The sequence below is a fragment of the Zasmidium cellare genome, assembly GCF_010093935.1.
Source record: "Zasmidium cellare ATCC 36951 unplaced genomic scaffold M409scaffold_29, whole genome shotgun sequence".
Taxonomy (NCBI): Eukaryota; Fungi; Ascomycota; class Dothideomycetes; order Mycosphaerellales; family Mycosphaerellaceae; genus Zasmidium; species Zasmidium cellare.
In genome coordinates, this window is record NW_022986973.1 from 438,016 (window position 1) to 458,105 (window position 20,090).

Here is a 20,090-nt window from a genome sequence, read left to right on the forward strand (position 1 = left end):
GGACTTTTGTCAAGACGCAAGGACAGTCATGGCCCTCTGGCCGAGGGTCCCGCATATATCTGGACTTGGGCACTGTGTCGTCCGGTGCAAAGGGCTTGGGATCTTCAGGCTGTCATTCTCAGGCATCGAAGCCTTGTAGCCGCAAGTTCGGCCCACCAGGCGGTCCAGAGGAGGTGCACTACGTGAGCGAAGCGCATCTAGAGTTTGCGCCTTGAGAGGCTCATAGTACATCATGCTGGGCTCTCGGCAGCACACCATTCAAGGCGGCTGACATGGCTTGATGCGAGGAATACCATCCTCGGCTGGCTATTGTCTTGTATGGCCGTCTTGGGTCGACCGACTAAGGCTGTACTGCTGGAATATTTACGCCCTTAGCTTCGAGGGCTTTCCGAATGGAATTACGCGCGAGGATCTCAATCGAAAACATCCTAGGATTTCCCTGAGTGCACACGAGGACGGCAGGGAGATGAGCCGCGCAAATACCTCTAAAGCTCAATTCAGTAGAACGCCAAAGTGTTCCGAAGGCTCGAGAAACCTGCAGGCCTTATCTCCTTCACTTCAATATGACATGACGAAAAGGGCATTGCTTCACCCCTTGCAATGTCAGAAGTCGGTGTCGTACCCGGCAGCAGTTCCTGTGGTGCCTGTGTCTGATATGTGGCCGGCACTAATGCCATGAAGTAAAGTCGCTCTTGGCTTCTCGTACTTGTTCCCTAGGAGATTGTCGCTTCTACTTTTACCTTTTGAAGAGTCTGCCCTGCTGATTCATCCTCAGGCCCTGTAGCTCGGACTGCTACACTGGACTCTACGCCTTTGTCACGCTAATATCACCCTCGCTGTCAACTGCTCATCGCGCGGAAAAACTTTTCCATATTGTTACCAGCTCTCCGCCACCACAAACGTGACGGTCCAACATACATTCGCCATTTTCGAGATATACGAGGGCTTTCTCTGGCGTCTTCGAGCCTGACAGGATCTACTAAGACATGATATTATTGGTTGGTTGTCTTGGTTTCAGCCAACGCCAATGCTACCACAATATGGCCTGGATACGAAAGTCAAAATAAAATGGCCGAAAACCTCCATTTGCAATGTTGACATCTCGGTTTATCACGATGCGGTGTTCATTTCTAGAACACGTTTCGAAGCAGATCGTTGGTCGATGGTAGAGCCATCTTGTCACTGCGGCGGGCCAAGTGGCACCATCAAAATGGCTTCCACCTGCTAAGTGTCGAACCAAATTCAGATTGACAGGATGGGCCGTTCACTTGCAGTAGCATTCGGCTGGTGTCTTGCGCCATAGTTGACAGCTATGTTGAAGCCCAGGTTGATAGGGGTGGCACTTCCATACAAACCCGCTTCAAAGTGTTGCCATCCCCTTCGTGATCAACCAAGGCGCTACTGAACGTCTTTTCAATTACTCTCACCAGCTGGCTACCAATATGTCACGGCACAGTATGCTCAAATATGCTACGATCTTCCTCATATTCATGTGCTTCCTCAGCCTGGCCGTGACTGCTGCACCAATCGCAGCAGACGCAAATCTCGTTGCCCGGACACCAGACCACAACGAACATCAAACGACAAAATCCACAAAGCCGGCTCCGAACCACTGGGTCGACATGTTCGACAATCGTCAGCCTCTACCCACGATGCCAACGTCAACAGCACGATCAACGGCCGCTGCAGAATCTCTGGAAACCCAACGGCGCAAAGGTGAACACCACAAATCGTACCACAGTCAACATCAATGGCCAGAGACGGACCCCAACACAAAGAACTCCCGAGAGGACTCTGCCTGGCGCGAAGAAGCATCCAGCTTCGGCGGACCATTTGCGCAATTTGTCACAAGCCAATATGGGACGAATCTAAATGTCACAGATATCTACATGCGAGGTTTTTCATGCGGACTTGCTTCGATCCTCGCCGCTGTCGCTGTCGTCACATCAATATATGTGGTCGTTGGGCCGTTGATAGCACGAATGTGGTTGAGGTAAGTCACGAGGTCGATTCTGGGAAAAATGCCATGCTTTTTTGAACAGTCGGCCCTCGCCTTTTTTGCAAAGCACACACTAATGTGGACACAGACTGCCGGATCGTAGGACAGCGCTGTAACGGCGTCTACCTTTCCACAGGACGAGTTCTCATCCGACGTGTCTGTCAAGACGACATGCCGACGTCGCTTGCGGTTCCAAGTGCGAACCGCGCAACCTCGAGCCAGAAGTCCGGGTATCAGAGCGCTCGTTTGCGATCGACGACGACAGTATTGAAACTGAACACAGACTGTCGAGGGATTCGGGCAGCTTGATCTTTGACCAAAGCAGGCCACAGCCGTCGGTAGTAGAAGACAGGGCCCGCAGGTTGTACGAGAAGGCCGACAAGGTATCGACTCCAACAATCCAATCAAATACGACTGCAAACAAACAAACAAACAAACAAACCACTTCTGCACGCGACAGGGCTGGCGAAAAGTTGGCTCACTCGAACAACCATTTTCAGTGTGGACAAGTTGGGTGATACCTGTGTTTTGTTCATGACAAGGTAGCCCTCTACTGCTTACTTCGCAATTGAAGGAGCAGCTCGCCCTTCCAATCAACACTTGCAAACCACATCTCAGCTTGGGCTTTTGTTGAGAGCTGACGCCGACAAGGCTTTCCTCCGCTGTCAGCAGCAGCGAGTCATTTTGAGAAGAATCTCGTACAGCCAAATCCCAGCTCCACATAAATACCCCTGACTCCTTGCCTGTGCAGATCACATGACACCCACAGCTCCAGCTGTTCGCGATGCTGCGACAGCGGGATCGTTCAGAACGAGGACTCCGACACAGCTCTGAACAAGCGCGTTACTTTCATTCCCTCAACCAGAGAATTTTCTGCCAATGAAGAGGCGGACTTGCGCCCGTATTTGGTGAGACTAGCCTTTTCACTCACAAGCGGCGGAAGCCGGCAAAACAAGGTCCAAGCCCAGATCGTGGCGATTACATTGGAGGATGCAGAGCCACGCTTTGTTCCTGCAGTAGAGCATCCCGCGGCGCTGCACAACTTTGGTACGTTCCTGGCGCTTCTGCAGTCCGGCGTTCAAGTTTTCACTCCCACCGTTCTATTCTTGATGCGATTCGCTTCGTATTCTGGAGCTCCCTTGGCCCAAAGCCATGGCATGGTCGTTGATCCACAACCAGTCGAGCCGCTGCTGACATCGAGAGGAAACGACAATTCCACGATATACAATGTTGAGGCCGTCCCAATAGCCATCACATGCCAAAGAGAACCGAGCATCTGCATAGCAAGCGAACTAACGCCAGGAACGCCTTGGCTGGGCTGCATGGCCGAGTCAAGAGTTTCGAAGCAACATGACGGAAGATTTTCAGCCCTCTGGCGTTCTGCTGTAACGTTCGTATCCGTGGTCGCCGTGGAATTGTGGTATTGGCGGTCCGGAACCAATGGCCATTCCGGCCCTTCCAGCTTGGTTGAAGGATGCCGTCATGGAGAGGCCGTCCATGGTCCAGGATTCACTACTCCTCGATAGTGTTCTGGAGACACTTCGTATCGGGAAATTACTCTTCGAGGTCAATAAAGGAGCTCTGTTTCCCTCTTCCCAGCAGCCATCCATCCCACACCACAACTTTCACTACCAATAACACAGTCACTCGTTTCCTGTGCTTGCTTTGCGATACCCAGCCAAAATGTACTCTACCATTTCTCTCGCCGCCCTCGTGGGCTACGCTGCTGCCCAGCAAGGCTACGGTGCTCCTGCCTACGGTGCTCCATCCTACGGCGAGTCTTCGTCTTCGTCCTGGTCGGCTCCATCTTACTCCAACGCCACCACCTCCGCTTCCTCGTCGTGGACCACTTCGGCCTCTGCCTCCACCACCAGCTCGGTCGTCAACAACGGCACCACCACCGTCACTGACGTCGTCAGCTCGTTCACCACCTACTGCCCAGAGGTATGCAGATGAAAGGACTCGTTGAGATATGGTTCAGACTCTAACCAACTTCTTTTTCAGGCGACCACCCTGACCTACGGCTCCAAGACCTACACCGTCAGCTCCGCGACGACTTTGACCATCACCGACTGGTATGTTCAGAGCATCTAACACATCTCCAAACGATCATGAACCAAGGCTAACGATTCTCCAGCCCATGCACTCTCACCAGCACCAAGCCAGTCGCTCCAACCCCAACCGGCAACGGCACTGCCACTGATGTCTGGGTCACTGCTGTCGTCACCTCGTTCACCACCGTCTGCCCATCTGCCACCACTCTGACCGTGCCATGCGGCTCTGGCCCAGCCCAGACATACACCGTCACGCAGCCAACCACTTTGACCGTGACCAAGTGCCCAGGTGGCTGCCACGTCCCAACCCCAGCCAAGAGCCTTCCCCCGGCCTCGACCATCACTGCGGTCGTCTCGAGCTACACCACCTACTGCCCGGCCCCAACCACCATCACCTACGGCCCAAGCAGCAGCCCAATCACCACCACCGTTTCGCAGCCATCGACCATCACCATCGAGAAGTGCCCAGGTGGCTGCACCATCACCGCCCCAGTCTCGGCCGTGACTCCTCCAGCTGCCCAGCCAACCCCGTACAGCCCAGCTGCTCCCAGCAACGGCACCACCCCAGCCAGCCCCACTGGCGTCACCCCATACACTGGTGCCGCCGAGAAGGTCATGGCTGGTGGCAGCCTCGTGGCCGCCGCTGTCGCCGCTGTCCTCTTCTTGTAAGCGACTGTTCGCTCAGTCTTCTTATTTGATTTCGACGGCCTTTGATGATTGCATGTTGGGAAACGGGTTTTCCAGGATGATTCGGAAGTCACAAATCTCGTATGGGCAATCAGGACAAGATGCATGTTTTCAATAATTCGTTTCAACAGCACGACTAGTTGTAATTTAGCCACAGCGTCGCGACGCTGTATGGATTTACGATGTACAATAACGTACAGCACCATAGATACAGACGGGTATTACGCCAAGTGCATCCAGTCATTGCTATTGAACTTGAACCTCGCTTTCAGCTCCTGTTCGTTTGATCTTTACTGCCGACAATTCGCTTCGCGTAATTCGTGTGGAAATTGCTCGCGAAGACAGCGCTCCTTCAGGATCTCCTCGCATCGTGAAGTCGTTAAGGCGGCAAGGTCAAGTAAATCTTTTCATCAATATATCATCAATCTCTGCTTTGGACATGGGCGGCCGTTCAGGAGGAATCTCCATGGTCGACAAGAAGAACTTCTTGGAATCTTCGAAGCTCGTCTGGGGGAAATGCCACCAGTCTTTCTTCCTTTCCTCAATTCCTTTCTCGATCTCCTTCTCCTCGTCCTGTTCACTCACCCCAGCCGGCAAATTCATCCCTTGAAAACCAAGATGTCCATAACACATCCACTGTCCGTCTCGCTTACGCCATTTGAGCACATGCGTCACCTTCCTGCTCAGGTTCCCTGGGAGCCCGTTCATCATGAAAGGGATATACACCACGCCGCAGCTGTAATTGACAATCTGGGCCGTTGCATTTATGACGTGAATGTCCAGCTTGGGACTGATACGTTCCAGATAGCGACAATACTCGCGGTAGCTCTGCATGTCGTAGTCTGTTTGGGTGCAGTCCAGCAGAACAGAGTAATCCGGCGCAAGAAGGTGCGAGATATCCTTGAGTGCCAAAGGATCGTCGCTGTAGAAGAGCATGATCTGGTGCGATAAATCTAGGATAAGCTTGTGGGCTTTCTGAGCTATAGTGTCGCCATGGTGTATTGTTTGAGGTTCTTCGTAGCTGGGAATTGCTTTTGGTGGCGAAGTCTGGCTGACGGGCGATTCGTATGCGGCTGCCATGGTTTCGCAGAGATCACGACTGGCTATAATAGCTGGCTTAGATTTGGTTCGACTTGATCAAGGCGGTAATCGTCGCTTTTATCCAAAGATCTGTATTGTTGCGCCTGGCCTAGATCAGCTCCACGTCCTGAAGGTTTCAGAGATCTTTCATCGTCTCAGCCCCAAGCGCTTGATTAGTGAGCATTGTTGATGCCCCAAAAATGGATTTGCTCTCAGTCAGAAGCAATCAGCTGGCAATTCTTTAGCTTCTGCTGAGATATCAATTGTGATCTGATCCCAATGCTTTGTAAAAATAATCCGCAGGTGTCTGTTTGATCTTTGGTGAAGTGCAGTAGTGAAGTGAGGTCATTTATGATTGGCTCGGGAGAAGCCGCCGGCACTCGGGCAAAACGCCATCGCGGCCCTTGCCGTTTCTCACGCCTGCCTCCTCCTTTCTCTCCTTCCTCCACTCGAGACCCCAACGACGTAGCCAAATATACCAATCTTGGTCAACCGTGCTGATAAATCTGTCTGCTGAGGCCAAATTTGAAAACAAATCCTTGTCCGAATCACGGAAGCCAACGGCGGACATTCGCGACAGGATAACTCTCCTCTGCCCAGTCATTCTCTTCAACACGGACTACATCGCCGAGCAGCACCATCATCGACGGCCAGCAATGTGCGCTCACGCATTGGATTGAATCTTTCCTCTTCCTCAGATCACAAGCTCCCACGGACGACAATGACAGGCCGGAAAACGCCAACCGGAGAGCCTGGCAAACTCCAGCTGCACGCATAGGCGTAGCAAACGCCATTACGTGAGTAGCAGCCTCGCCTGGTGCGTTGGTAAATCGGCCGTGTAAGACACGCGAGAGCCTGTTAGATTTTACGCATCTGGGGTCCTCGTGGTCGCTCACTTGTTGGCTAAATCTGGATCTAAGGAAGACTGGGAACACTGTCTGCCGCCTGCTTAAACCCAACTATGTCGTTGCCTTTTCAGCCAGACTCATTTTCGGTCGTCGAGGCGGTGGCTGAGTGGTGGTCTGGTCGACTGGAAAGATCAGCGTAATGAGAGCACCGGAGGCAACGTACAGCCATCGAATATATGCTGCCACGGCTGAAGCGAAAGCAGCATACGGATTCGGCAATCGCTGATGCCTATACCTTCTAAGAAGATCAATGCTTGTGAGCCACAAATTGACCATTTGGGGTCATGCTCAACACGAAGCGCCCAAGTGGGCTTAGCGAGAGCTCAATTCAGCAAAGTAGGAAAGAGGATAACAAGGGACTAATGTAGGCCACTAAAATTATTGGTGAGCTGTTGGCATTGACCACCAGTACTGGTGTCAGGAAGACATCTCTTCAGGGACAATGGGCAACGTCACAACGGCTCTCACAATGGACCATCTGGAGGATGTCTCCCTCAATCCTTGCTCCGCCTCCTATCCTACAGCTAATATCTAACATTAGAAGAATGGCTTCAATGTCTTCGAACGGATGTGCGAAGCCTTCACGCTCTGTTCAAAGTTGGCGTGGCGCTCTCACCAGCAGTTCAGAGCAACGTCAAGACGTACTGGACGGACCATGCTGCGCAAGTCGTTGCCGTCACCGGTTTCGCTTCCCTCGCCTTGTTTGAGAGCGTAGACTGGAAGACAGCATTGGACGCAGCGCTCCGGTCCCCTGGATCGGCTTCCAGCACTACCACCGCCAACGACCGTGAAGATCCTGTGCTTTACTTTTTCTCATCCAAACCTAGTACCCCGAAAGACGTTTTTGACACTTTTTGCAAAAATCTCGATGGCGGAAAGGGCTTCCTCGATTCATTCGATGGCAACCCCTGGCAGGGGTACCAGACAAAATTAAAAAAAGCTGAAGTTCTTGCCGTCAAGAGTCAACCTTGGTATGACGCAATTCAAGCAGTAGCAGATCTTGGTATGGACGAGGACAATGAAGTCGACTTTGACCATCTCGACCCCGATGCGCTCTTACAGTCGAGGCAGCAAGGCAATGAGACCCATACTCAACATAAACGAAAGATGGACTATGGGCCCTCTAATACACCGCGCCAACTGCATATCCTGTCAGCTCGGCCAGAGGTAGGAGTTCCGATCGAGAGTCAAGACTACCGTTTCGATGACTCTTCGGGTGAAGGAGTCACCATCTACTTTGTGGACAGTGGCTTTGAGCTGGAAGCGGCCGAACTCCAGAGAGGTCCCAGCAACCGCGAAAGCGGCTGGCATGTCATTCCAAACCAGTTGACCATGACAGAGGACCTGATAAACAAGAAAAACGCCGACTGGGAACCGCTGGACGAAGACCTGAGGGGACATGGGAGCCCAAATCATGGTACCGGCGTAGCAATTGCAGCCTCTGGCCTGAACTATGGAGTTGCGCCAAAGGCCAATCTCAACTTCCTCAAGGTTCGGGGAACTGTACGCAAAAATTCTGATGGGACCCTCTTCAGTCCACCTCCACAATATGGCGCGGTCCATCGCGCTATCTCTATCATTCAAAACGATATAAATTTGCGGAAGCTCGGTGGCAAATCGGTCGTCAACTTCTCATGGGGTGTCCATCGCTACCATGCGCAGCCTGTTGACGTTACTTCACCGCTCTACAAGCTGTTCGCCAAATTCGAGGCATGGTGCAATGACAAAGGTCTCATCTTCGTCGCGGCTGCAGGGAACTTTGGAAACAAGGGCAAGAGCTCAATTCCGAGTAAGACCCAGTCTTGACCAATGAACTATCGAACTATAGCTAAAACTGGTGATACTAGCCGGCGGTACGCTTCCACAGCGAGTAGGAACGAAGGACAACGCACTTATCACTGTTGGTGGAGTCAACCGAAACGGCTGGTTATGGTATGATTCAGATCATTGCTCTTGCTCTAGACTGTGACTCATGATATCAGGCTACCGACTTCTCCTGAAGGTGCATGGAGCAGAGAACCTGACGGTTTGACTGGCAGTATCACTTTGTATGCACCTGCTTCTGGTGTGGAGGCCAATATGGCTCCAGTCGGTCAACCCCCGTCGATAAGAAATCTAGCGGGTACATCTCTTGCCTCTCCTATCGTGGTAAGATCTTGACAAGGCGCATTTGCTATGTGTTCAATGCTAACATCCTCGATTAGGCTGGACTTGCCGCCTACTTTATCAACAAAAGGCCAGGTAACCAGGTCTTCAGCAGTGCTATTGGCAAAGAGATGAAAAAGGCCCTCGTGGACACTGCCGTTCACTGGCCACCACCAAACCAACAGCCGAACGTGATCACAGCCAACAATGGTGCTTGGTCTCTGGACCCGACCCTTTGCCAACGAGATGGACCAGGCTGCAGGAGCCCTGCGCCGCCGCCGCCAGCTCCCCCTCCCAAAGACACATACACCGGCAAATGTGCTTGGGGCGACGAAGAGTACGCCGTCTACTACGACGACAATTGCACCAAACCATTTGAATACACGGTATGCGCTTCCTGGGGTCAATGCCAGCACATCACACCTGGCTTCTCTTCCATGAAATGGCTCGGAGTACCGGACATCGTAGAGTCATCGGGATATCACCTCAAGAGTAGGGTCATTGCCTTTGGTGGACCAAGCTGTGGCGAGGATGCACATGCCTACGATTTTTGGGATCGTGGGTGCCTGAAGCAGTTCAACAAGGGCAAGAACAATGACGGCGAGAGATTTACGGCCAATTCTTTGAGGATTGAGGACTTCTGAGGTCAATGCTATGTCCGATCTAACACGACAATTCTTCTCCCGGCCAGTGCCCCCTTTCACGGAGGACGTCTGTTGCAGCCATGGCCGTCGGCCTGCAGAACTAGTCATGCAGTATTGTTGCTCTCATATTACCAACGCATTTGCATGCCGAGTGACGAAAGACAACTCCATTACGATGATAGCAGATATGGCATTTCATGTACCACTCGTATTCTCCAAGCGGCCGGGGATCTCGCCGCGGATAAGATAGCCGTTCGATCATCGCTGAATTGTTCATCCTTAGCTGATTATAATCCAGTCCGTCTCGACCATTCCCATCTCTAAGGAGTCGTCCTGCCCGGTAGATATACTAGACTTGTCAGAACAGGTCAGAAGCAGTCAGATCAGAAAAAGATATGCGTACTATGCACAGAATTATGCACGCTTAGCCCGCAATAGGCATTTGTAAGATACATTGCCTTTTGTAAGCCACTCGGCCAATGCACCAAGCGACAGCTACCGTACCGTTCGAGTGGGTTATGTAACCATTGGAAGACATGGGGCGCAGTGCTGCAGTACTCCTGCGCCGGATTGGTCACGTTCTTAGCAAGTCTACATATTGTCTCTAGTCTGGCAGGGCAATAGCCGCCGGAGATCAATGCTCCATCAGAAACACGCGTGATCGTTAAGTCAGTCGAGGTGATTGATTTACAAGAAAAGAGTGTGGGTCGAATTGGAAAAGTGAATATAAAGCTCCCGTCAATTGTCTCGACAATATCGATCACAACCATCAACGTCCAAACCATCGACGAACACCACGAACACAACAAGACCAAGTCAAGCAACATGCACACCGTCGGCATCTTAGGCATCAATGGCAACCTGGGGAAGCCAACAGCTCAACACCTCGTCAAAGCAGCAGAGCAAGACAAGATCAAACTCGTCATCTTCCACCGTGAAGGCAAAGCCGGCGACTTCAAACCCGGAAAGAATGTCGAACTCAGAGTCATCGACCTCGATGGGCCAACAGACAAGCTCGAAGAGGCTGTCAAGGGGGTCAATGTCTTCGTGTGAGTCCACTCTTTTGACGACTTCCTTAAATCGATAGATCAACTCACAACGTGGCAGTTCTACCGTGGGCGTAGGTGGCCTCATGTCGGAAGGCGTCGTCATGGAAGCCATCTCGAAGAGCCCCGACTTCGTGACCTACATGCCGGCGATGTACTCGACCACTTGGAGTAAGGAGGACTTTGAAGATCCAGTCTTGGGTCCGGTTGTCGGGAGTCTGCCTGGCTACACAAAGCCGAAGGAACTCGGCATTGGTATCACCAAGGTGTATACTGGGATTTTCGACTTCACGTTCTTCGAGTCGGGGTGAGAATCATAAGATAAATCGTTGTCTAGGTACTATGCTGACTGTCGATGTAGGTTCTTGTACGCCTCCTTGAAGGACAACTCCATCTACCTGAACGATAAGCTATCAAAAAGCCCCCTACCCATCACGTAAGTCTCCCAACGCCAACTCCAGACATCCACAAGAGTATAGACTAAACGACTCCCGTACAGAACAATGCCCCACCTCGCCCAAGCCATCGCCCAGATCGTAACCACAAACTCCCCCGAAGCCATCAAAAACAAATCCTACTCCGTCATTACCTTGTGGGCCACCGGGGCCGAGATCCGCGACCTCTACACGAAGCTTCACGGGAAGCCTACGCAGGTGAATGAGTGGACGCCAGAGGAAAGGGAGGTGAGGAGGCATGATAAGACGGACTTCACCGGGGCCGTGAGGGTGGGCTATGTTGACAAGTGGGAGGGTTCGAAGTGGGAGTACGAGACTGATGGGAAGGTTTTGGTGCAAGGTCACGAGGGTGTGGGGTTGGAGGAGGTGGCGAAGGGGTTTCTTTGAGGTTGAGGGCGTGAAACTTGACGACAGGCGAACGATCCCAGTTTTGGTCTAAAGTGAACGGTCGTTGCGATTTTGCACTTTGATTAGATGTTGCAGTTGTTCGAAAGCCTTTGTTAAGCCTCCCGAAGTTCCTACGTTGTTTTGGAATTGTACCTTGAAACCATAGACACGAAAGCAGTCTGAAGCGATTGTTCTGCTACGAATCAGACGGGCTGGTTCTGTAGGGCCACCATTGTTGCTTTTTGGCCGAGGCTGGCTTTCCTTCCCCGATTTCTCCTCCACCATCAACCCCTCCAGCTCCCGCTTCACTGACCAATACAAGCCACTCTTCCTCTTGTATGCCTGCCAGGTACGCTTCGGATGCCCTTCGTCGTCCAACTCCTTCTCACGCTCCCCAATGTCCGCCTCCCGCCCATCCAACTCCTTCCCCCGCCTCGCGACCTCCTTCTCCCTCTCATCCAACTCCCTCTCCTGCCTCTCAACATCCCCGAGCATCCAGCTCAGCCTCTCGCTTCTCATTCGCCTCGGCCTCCTCAACCTTAGCAACTGCCATGGTATTCTGCCACTCGCGCAAGCTCTCGTAGGCCGCCTCGAAACCGTCGTTGATGGTCTGCTGTGTTTCCTTCAGCTTGATCTGCTGAGCCGCAATGAGCTCGTCGGACACGTCGGAAGTAGGCGTGGTAAACATTTTGGAAGGGTGATCGGGTTTGTTGGATGGTGTAGTGGAGAGGGTAGTGAGGATGGTGTAGGTTGTGCCGTGAAGAAAGAAGTAGTAGATGTCGATGAAAGTGTCGTAGAATGACGCTGGGGTCTAGGAATAGACCGAACAGTCTCGCGTGACGTAGCGCCCGGGCCATGCCTAGCGGCAAGCCCGTGACAAGCGTCTCAAGTGAATGAGTCGAAGCTTCCAGCACGTAAGAAATAAGCTGCTATCCCCAGGAACTCGATCTCCACAAACTGGACGTTATCCCATTGTATGCCATGGTAAGCCATCAAGTCCCGGGGATGGCAGAGAGCATTCTATGGGAAAAAGCTCGCAAGGTTAGATCTGTCCTCGCCTACTCCTCGAGAGAAAAAATCAATCCCACCGATACCCCAACCCCTCAAACCTAACCACAACCTCCTCATCCCAAACATCCCCCGTAACGACCCACTCCCCCACCCCCTCAACCTCCACCCTCCCCACCCCCCCCAGCACCGCCGCCGAAGCACAAAACCCCTCCACCCAACCCCGCAAAACCCCCTTCACAACCCCCAACTGCTCCGCAGGGTTCCCGTACATGAACGCCATATCCTCTTCTTTCCACGCGGGGGCGACTTTAATCGTGACGCTCTCGAGTGAAGGCCTTGTTGGCTCGGGGAGTTTTGAGGGGTGGGCGAGATGAGGGCCGCGCGTGAGGTAGCGTTTTAGGAGGTTGAAGATTGTGTGGAGGGCGATGTTGTCCTTGGGGGAGGGGTAGGGGTGCAGGAGGGCGGCGTCGAAGAAGTGGGTGACGAGGAGGTTGATCTGGAGGTTGCGGGTTGTGGTGGGGAGGGACGTCCAGAAGGCTTTTGCGGTGGTGGATGTTAGTGTTAACGTGAGGGTCGCCGTGTCGTCGGAGTGGCATGATTTCGAGGTGAAGTACTCCCGGACATCGGCGGCGGTCTGGCGGCAGCAAAGGAGCAGGGCGTACCAAGCAGGGCGTGGAGGCGTGGATGGGTAGTGCGTTTTGAAGGGCGAGGGTTTGACGTCGATGCCGAAGACGGAGGGTTCGGGGGATGGAGAGACTTCTTTGTCGTCGAGGAATTCCCTGTATTCAGGCGGCGGACTGAGCGTCTCGTCGAAGGCGAAGGAGTAGATCAAATCTCTGACTTCCTGAGGAAGCTCGAGGAATCGACTCCGGGGACACTCTTCAATCGCCATGCTCAAATGTGGTGGTTGTTCAATGTGCCTTCGGCTTGTCCTCCAGGGCCTCAAGAGCGTTTGTTTAGTAGCAGTAATGACCATCCGCCCATCCCAATGCCATCTCTTAAACATCCCAGCTCTAGCCCACTGCTAACCCCTCTCGCAATACCTCTCAACACATGACGTCCAAACCTTCCCAAATTGGGTCTCCTTCAGCGAGCTCTTGCCCCTGCCAGCGAGCTCTCGGAGCTGTTCAAAATCCCGTGCCAGCCACTTGAAGCCGTCCCGGAAGGCCGAAGGGCCGAGAGCAGACTTCACTGCGCCAAAGGCCAGGGGATTCTGGGCCGGACGTAAGTAGGGTATGAGACAGAATGCGCGAGACGACAATGTTCTGTTCGCGGGAATTTATTTTGGATGTAGGATTTTCCCTCGGCGCTCAAATGAATCCATGGGAACTTTGATCAGCGGTGAAAGACACTACCAATCTGTTAGAGCCCCAGAGACTGGATGTGAAAATGCTCTTGATTGCTTCAAAAGACTTGTCGTGGGTGCTTCGTTATTAGCAGTAAAAGGTAACCACATTATCATTCCATGTACATACCCATTCCCGCCGGCAATGCATCCGCGATACCCACGCTCAATCTCAAAAGACGTAAACACTGCTGCTAAAGGGTGTATCATGCATCCCAATAAATCCCAAACCCACCTTCAAGCGCCGCGCTCATCGTACAATACTGTCTCTTTTCATGGCCCTGTGGCTTCCATCAAAGCCATTCTACTCTCTGATGGTTCCCCAAACTCTGCCGGCCCCACCTCTTTGCAACCCGCCGCTTCTCGCTCCTCCCATACTTTGACTCGGGCCGTGGCCCATGGTATGCTTCGCCTGTAGACTCTGCCGTACGATTGCCTCCGCAGCAGCTGCTGCGGCGAGACGCTCTTTTTGACGAGAGCGGTCTTTCAGGTACTTCTCCGCCTCAGGCCGCATACGCAAGATGCGGAGAATCATGTCGTCGTTGGGGTCTGCTTGCGCTTCTTTTCGCTTCTCTTCCTTCGCCTTCCTCATTGTGCCCAGGTTGCGGCTTTGCATGATGGATTTCGAACGGCGTGTGCCTCCCAATGCTGGCGAGAGGAAGCCTGCTGGTGCTGAGAGGCGGTTGAGTCGGGCTGTCTGTTCCTGCTGACGTGCGGCGGTCGCCGATGCCATAGACTCTGAGGTCCTGACAAGATTGTCCGTGGATTCGAAGTAGAAGAAGTTGAGGTTTTGGAGGTCGTGATACTTGGGCGATTTGAGAACATCCATCGGGACACCATCGGCAACACCACGCTCTGGATCGAAGGCGAGGAAGAACTGGTACAGGGTCTGCGATCATGTATGTTAGTCTGGCACATCAAAAAGTGAGTGTGGACATTACTTACCTCCAACCATTTGTACACCACATCCACCTCTTGCATGCTCAGCGGCTTCTGTGCAGACAGCTTGTCACTGAGAGGCGGCACAAGCAGACCCTCGATAGTGACCAGTACTTCCTTCCACAACCTCGTCATCACCATGATCATTGCGCTGTCGGTCAGCGTCTGCTTCATAATCGCAAAGTTATCGTCAAAGTACTGCAGCAGAGGCTTCAATGCGTTTGCAGCAGCCTCGCGGATGTTGTTGCCTTGAGATTGACTTGGGGCCACTGACACCGGGCGGGCTCCTTTCGAGAAGTAGCCGCGCATCGTGTTCATGCTGATCCCGGCAATGCCAGGTGTGCCCGAAGAAGTCAATGTTCGTAGTGTTCGTCGCGATAGACATTGTTGAATGTAGGCCGAAAGCTTGTCGGTGATTTTGCGGGTCATGTCTCTTTCTGTGCGCTTCAATGTGCGGAACGCTTTGCCGAAGTAGAACTGAATGTCGTCTCGCTCGCCTTCCATGGTGACCCTCACTAGCACACGTCCTTGAGTGTCCAGATCAAGCCAGTACTCGCGAGGCAGGTAGTCGTTGAAATGATTGGGGTCGAGCTTCAAGCTGGTCCGTCCCAAGCAGTCGTGGTCGCCCAGAGCATCCCAGTCCCACACGGTGGCGATAACATTGAGTGGGCCGGTGGTGAGGATGTCCACGGTTTCGTCCCATCGTGGATTCAAAGACTGATATACCGTCCTCGTCTTCGCAAGTCTCTTCTGGTACTCATCACCCAGGACGACATACGGATCGCTCAGACCATTCATGTCGCCAGCCTTCAGATCTTCAGCTTCGATGATCTTGATGGTGAACATGAACTTATTTTCGCCTCGCTTGCGGACATTCGGTGGCGGGGGTGGCTCGTACTTTTGTATCGCCGCCACACAACCGTCCACATTCATTTCCTGCTCTACCTTGTCCAGCTGTAGTGTCGCGTATTCGATGTCGTTGATCTTGACAAAGCTTTCGGGCCAGAACTGGAATGGTTCAATCTTTTGGCCTGTGCCTCCCGTAGTCCAAACATCACGAGCGGCAGCCAACCACTTCTCATGCTGCTTTTGCTGTGCTCGAGCTTCTTGCTCAGGCGTCTGCCGATCCATCTCGCGAGCAAACTTCGTCTCCAGCAACTCGCAGTATTTTGAAACGCCCTTGCCGATGGACTTGCTGATCGCGGTCATGAACTTGGCGTATTGGAGATCATCGTCCCAGTTGAGCTTGATGATTTGTTCGATACTTTGATTGAAGATGCGATAGACATCAATGGCGCTTTGTGAGTGTCGCTCATCATCACTGGGAGGGTCGCCGCGTTCTTTTGCTGCTTGGTCTTGCCTGACTTGGAAGTCATCATGCATAACAGCTCCTTCGATCCAGTCGATGAGTTTGCTGTCCGTCGCTTGAATCCATCGCCAGACAAAGTCCTGCAGAAGACCCTCGATGTGGAAACCGAACTCACGGCCAGGAAGAGCTTGGGCGTAGACCTCGCGAATCTGGACAAGTTCGCCATACAGCTCGAAGCCGTCTTGGATAGGAATCTCCTCTCCTTTGTCTTTGGCCAACTCCATGATGCGCGCCAGCAGTTCCTTGGCATCAACAGAAAATGAGGGTAAGATCTCCTTGACCAGGATTGGCAGAGGTTGGATGCCCATGATCTCTTTCATCTGGCCTTTGTATCGTTTCTGGATCTTTTGGCACAGCGTTGTCACCGACTGTCCGAGCTTGATGACATTGAAAAACTCCCAATTAGTAGAGTCATCCGGGACATTCTTGGCTAGCATGTCGTGGTACTTCTCCTTTGCTTTTTGTCTCAGTTGTTCTGACATCATTTGGGCGAAAGCATTGAGGTCTTCCTGGTTCTTGCTGAAGAGAGGATCTTCATAGATGTTGCTGTCGAGGAAGACCATGACGGGTGCTATGTTGGGAGCTTTACCCTCGTACGCATGCTGGAAGACCTCGAACAGCTCTCTCAACATAGCGTCGTGCAAGCTGCTGAGGATGTTTTGCATGAGTGCAAAGTCGGCTGTGGTCCACTTCTCGCGGTCGAACAGGCTGACTTGCACAGCTGGCTTCTTCCCCTTCTTTGGTTCTGGCGGAGGCTCCTTGACGTACATGAATGCGGCGTCGAGGGTGTTCAGGGTGAGCTCTGAATTCTGGTACTTCTCACGTGCCACATCCAAGAACAGGACTAGACGACTGACTTGCGGTATCCGCCATCGAAGAGCAATCTCGTTGAGTAATTCCGTTGACTGCTCTGACAGTAGCTTCGTTGGAGGCATGTCGTCTGAGGGAGCTGCAGCTTGGAGGTCATCGTCCTGGAGATCCGCTGTCAGCGCCATCTTCAACACCTGTCGATAATACGCCCGCGCATCTGAAGGTATGAAAGTGAAGTTGGCACCGCTACCGTCCAAGGAACCTGTCCCGGAATCTCGTGGCGACGAATCTCCCAGATTCAACCCGCTCATGTCAACGGGCTGATCGATAACATAGCTCGAATCGTGGTCACCACTTTGCCGTGAGAGGGTCTTGTGGAGATCGCCATAGCCGCTGTCGTTTGCAGCCGCAGGAGGCGGCTTGTACGATGGAAGACTGCTTGGGGAAGTGCTCTTGGCAAGGGTTGGATCTGACTGGACCAGGGCGAGCATCATTTGAGTCAAATCACTGTATTCGCCCTTTCGCCATACTTCGTAAGCTTCGTCCAGGTCGAAGTCATCCTTGGACAATGTCACGCGCGTGTTGAGCATGAGATGGTTTTGGTATTCCTTCAGATCTCTTAACGCGGCCTTCTCAGTCCATTCGTCTTTGTGAGCATTGATGTCGTTCTGCGCCTGTACCGTCGGTTTCGCGAATATCCGGCAGACTCTGATCACCAAGGGCATATCTCTGACCTCGTACGAACGTGGGACCTCAACTTCAATGCTCGTGCCTCCTTGGCCTCCATTTCTGTGTCTCTCGTCTGCCAAATCCTGATCATGCTGCAAGAGCTTCGTTTCCAGCGTCTTTAAGCGACTCGTCAACTCAGGCCTGTCTCTGGTCCAGTCATTATTCGAAAGAGTGCTGCTGATCAGTCTCACGAACAGAGCAACGTGTCGATCGACCATCAATTTCCAACTATCGTCTTCGGCACTCTTGCCCTTTTGCAATTCACTAGTTGCTTTGGAGAAGAATATCAACAGCAGATCCTCCACCCTCCTGTCCTTCTCCATGCTCTTGCGAAAAGTTGGGTTCTTGAACTCATTCAAGAAAGCTCCAAACGTCCGCTTGATGTTGGCATCATTGTACTCTGGCATGCTCTCCCGCCCAATCAAGACCTTCTCCAGCCTCTTGTCGAGCGCTGACATGAACCCATGGGGAAATCGTGTGCTCTTGCTGTCCCGTATTAAACTGAAGTCCTTTACCATATCGTTGATCGAGGTCGATGACCGCTGGATGGGTTTCGAAGTGTTGGCGACATGCTGAACTCGTTTTTGCCGCGGCTGCAGCAGATATGCAAGATATGCCACTCGTAATGCGTAGAGGTAGGCTTCCTGCTCGGAGACGTGAGAGCGGTTGGCGTAGGACATGTTGCGGCGAATCGTCTCCCTCGCGCTGTGGGAGTTGGTGCGGCGGCTGTTGACCGAGGAGCGAGCGGAGGAGCGCTCCATGGCGGCCGTATGTATCGATTTCGAGTTGGAGTGTTGGCAGTCTTAGAGCATGTAGAACAGTCGCAGTCGCAGTGTGAAACAGGTTGTTCGGTGAAGGCGGGGATGCGACAGCCTGCTCGCCCTTGCCACGCTCAGCTCACTCGACGACCACGTGAGATGGCGATACCGCTTTCCGGGAGCGGTGGTGTACGAGTGGGTGGAGGTTGTTTTCGCAGTAATAGCAGCAGTGAAAGAGCGGCGCACCCAGGCGTCCAGCATGCAAAGCACCATCTCTCGTGCAGACACAAACCACGCGCTGCCAACGGCGGGCGTGCCCAGCGCAACCAATGACGCTGCGTCATGGCCTCTGCTGCTTGCCATTTTTGGATCACCTGCCCGCCAAGCCAATCTGCGCTTCTCTTCCCCCCAAAACTCTATCCCCACCACGCCTGCCTCCCCCATTCTCACACGCCTGTGCTCCATTTCGCATGTGACAGTCACCCGTCAGTGAATGAAATCGCGCTTGGCTTCCGGCAGCCTCCTCCGACTTCCTCACTCCACTTGGTCATGCTAGACCGTCGTCACATGCAAACCGCACCCGCGCTAAGACCTCCGTGAGCCGAGTCCAGCTGCTACTTCAACTCTACCTCCTCAACGACGGCTCTCCAACTCCACCATCCACGACAACCACACTGCGAACCATTGCGCTGCACTCAGCCTTCGAGATAGCTCCTCCGCAAGACCCTCAGTCCAGCCAGAGCGACCCGGTGCAGTCATTTGAACAACTCCTCGACTCCATAGTCCACAACCACCCCACCCACCAAGTCAATCCACCACGCAACTCGACCGTCGCCATGTCGGGCAGCAACTCTCCACCAAGCCCAATCAACGCCGCCAAGGCTCGTCTCACCGACGCCCAGAAGAAGAAGCATCATATCGAGTCTGAGAAGAAGCGCCGTGAGGCTATCCGCTCTGGCTTCGACCGTCTCTGCGGTATCGTCCCTGGCACTGAGGGCCTGGGACGCAGCGAGGCGGTCGTCTTGCAGTCCACCGTCCAGTATATGAGGGAGCAGATCGCCGAGAAGGAGCGCCTCACCCACATTGCTATGCAGCAGGGCAACTGGCAGAAGAACGCCATCGACGACATCTATCGCCAGACGGAGAAGGAGATTCGCGATCGCGAAGAGGCTAAGGAGAACAGTATGTTGGGGCAGGGTTGAGTTGGGAGTGGCAGAGTCAGGACTAATGAAGCAGACCGATGGCGCCTGCGCTAGGATTCTTTTCGCACTTAGGAGAACTCGGAGCCATTCAAATGCGAATGAGCACGATTCATCAGCGAACAGCACAGCGGAGAGCAAACTGGTTTTATGCGACACTATCATGATTTGACGAAGACGAAGACCAAGTATTCAGGACCGGATACGATCTCACGACATGCGAAATCCTTCAGACACTTTTATCAGCGACAAAAGTAAAAGACAGCGTTGTGGTTTTTCAGTAAAACAAGTGAAGTTTCAAATTCGTTGTCTCTCAAAACAATCTCGCCCCAAGCTGTAGTTCTTTTGATCAACTCATACAAATCCGGCTTACCACGACAAAGAGCATCACTCACTCCTCCTGCGCAATTGCCCGCCATGTCTTATTTGCTCTCCTTCAGATATCACCCCCACTTTCTCGCAGCACTTCTCACATTCAAGAAACATCCAGCTATCTCAACTTTGTTAGTCAAATATGGTCATCGG

General features: G+C 52.9%; 8 protein-coding genes across 8 annotated transcripts; 5 read left to right on the forward strand and 3 right to left on the reverse strand.

Moving 5' to 3' along the window:
- Positions 1-1,442: 1,442 nt before the first annotated feature.
- Positions 1,443-2,115, forward strand: M409DRAFT_25992 (uncharacterized protein; the record flags this gene model as incomplete). The annotated part of the gene is made up of 2 exons (XM_033807910.1): positions 1,443-1,993; positions 2,088-2,115. 2 exons carry the CDS (start codon positions 1,443-1,445, stop codon positions 2,113-2,115), a joined length of 579 nt encoding a protein of 192 aa, XP_033664700.1.
- Positions 2,116-3,682: 1,567 nt separating this feature from the next.
- Positions 3,683-4,722, forward strand: M409DRAFT_25993 (uncharacterized protein; the record flags this gene model as incomplete). The annotated part of the gene is made up of 3 exons (XM_033807911.1): positions 3,683-3,943; positions 4,004-4,074; positions 4,137-4,722. The coding sequence occupies 3 exons, from the start codon at positions 3,683-3,685 to the stop codon at positions 4,720-4,722; spliced, it is 918 nt and encodes a 305-aa protein (XP_033664701.1).
- A 411-nt stretch (positions 4,723-5,133) lies between these two features.
- Positions 5,134-5,820, reverse strand: M409DRAFT_25994 (uncharacterized protein; the record flags this gene model as incomplete). Its single annotated transcript, XM_033807912.1, has 1 exon — positions 5,134-5,820. One exon carries the CDS (start codon positions 5,818-5,820, stop codon positions 5,134-5,136), a length of 687 nt encoding a protein of 228 aa, XP_033664702.1.
- A 1,192-nt stretch (positions 5,821-7,012) lies between these two features.
- M409DRAFT_25995 (uncharacterized protein) lies at positions 7,013-9,517 on the forward strand (the record flags this gene model as incomplete). The annotated part of the gene is made up of 5 exons (XM_033807913.1): positions 7,013-7,064; positions 7,270-8,517; positions 8,576-8,660; positions 8,711-8,876; positions 8,933-9,517. The coding sequence occupies 5 exons, from the start codon at positions 7,013-7,015 to the stop codon at positions 9,515-9,517; spliced, it is 2,136 nt and encodes a 711-aa protein (XP_033664703.1).
- An 825-nt stretch (positions 9,518-10,342) lies between these two features.
- M409DRAFT_57292 (uncharacterized protein) lies at positions 10,343-11,405 on the forward strand (the record flags this gene model as incomplete). Its single annotated transcript, XM_033813587.1, has 4 exons — positions 10,343-10,566; positions 10,625-10,870; positions 10,925-10,999; positions 11,063-11,405. The coding sequence occupies 4 exons, from the start codon at positions 10,343-10,345 to the stop codon at positions 11,403-11,405; spliced, it is 888 nt and encodes a 295-aa protein (XP_033664704.1).
- Positions 11,406-11,883: 478 nt separating this feature from the next.
- On the reverse strand, positions 11,884-13,308 carry M409DRAFT_57293 (uncharacterized protein; the record flags this gene model as incomplete). The annotated part of the gene is made up of 2 exons (XM_033813588.1): positions 11,884-12,216; positions 12,520-13,308. The coding sequence occupies 2 exons, from the start codon at positions 13,306-13,308 to the stop codon at positions 11,884-11,886; spliced, it is 1,122 nt and encodes a 373-aa protein (XP_033664705.1).
- Positions 13,309-14,065: 757 nt separating this feature from the next.
- On the reverse strand, positions 14,066-18,369 carry M409DRAFT_25998 (uncharacterized protein; the record flags this gene model as incomplete). Its single annotated transcript, XM_033807914.1, has 2 exons — positions 14,066-14,650; positions 14,707-18,369. The coding sequence occupies 2 exons, from the start codon at positions 18,367-18,369 to the stop codon at positions 14,066-14,068; spliced, it is 4,248 nt and encodes a 1,415-aa protein (XP_033664706.1).
- Positions 18,370-19,202: 833 nt separating this feature from the next.
- Positions 19,203-19,568, forward strand: M409DRAFT_25999 (uncharacterized protein; the record flags this gene model as incomplete). The annotated part of the gene is made up of 1 exon (XM_033807915.1): positions 19,203-19,568. The coding sequence occupies one exon, from the start codon at positions 19,203-19,205 to the stop codon at positions 19,566-19,568; it is 366 nt and encodes a 121-aa protein (XP_033664707.1).
- Between the last annotated feature and the right edge of the window lie 522 nt (positions 19,569-20,090).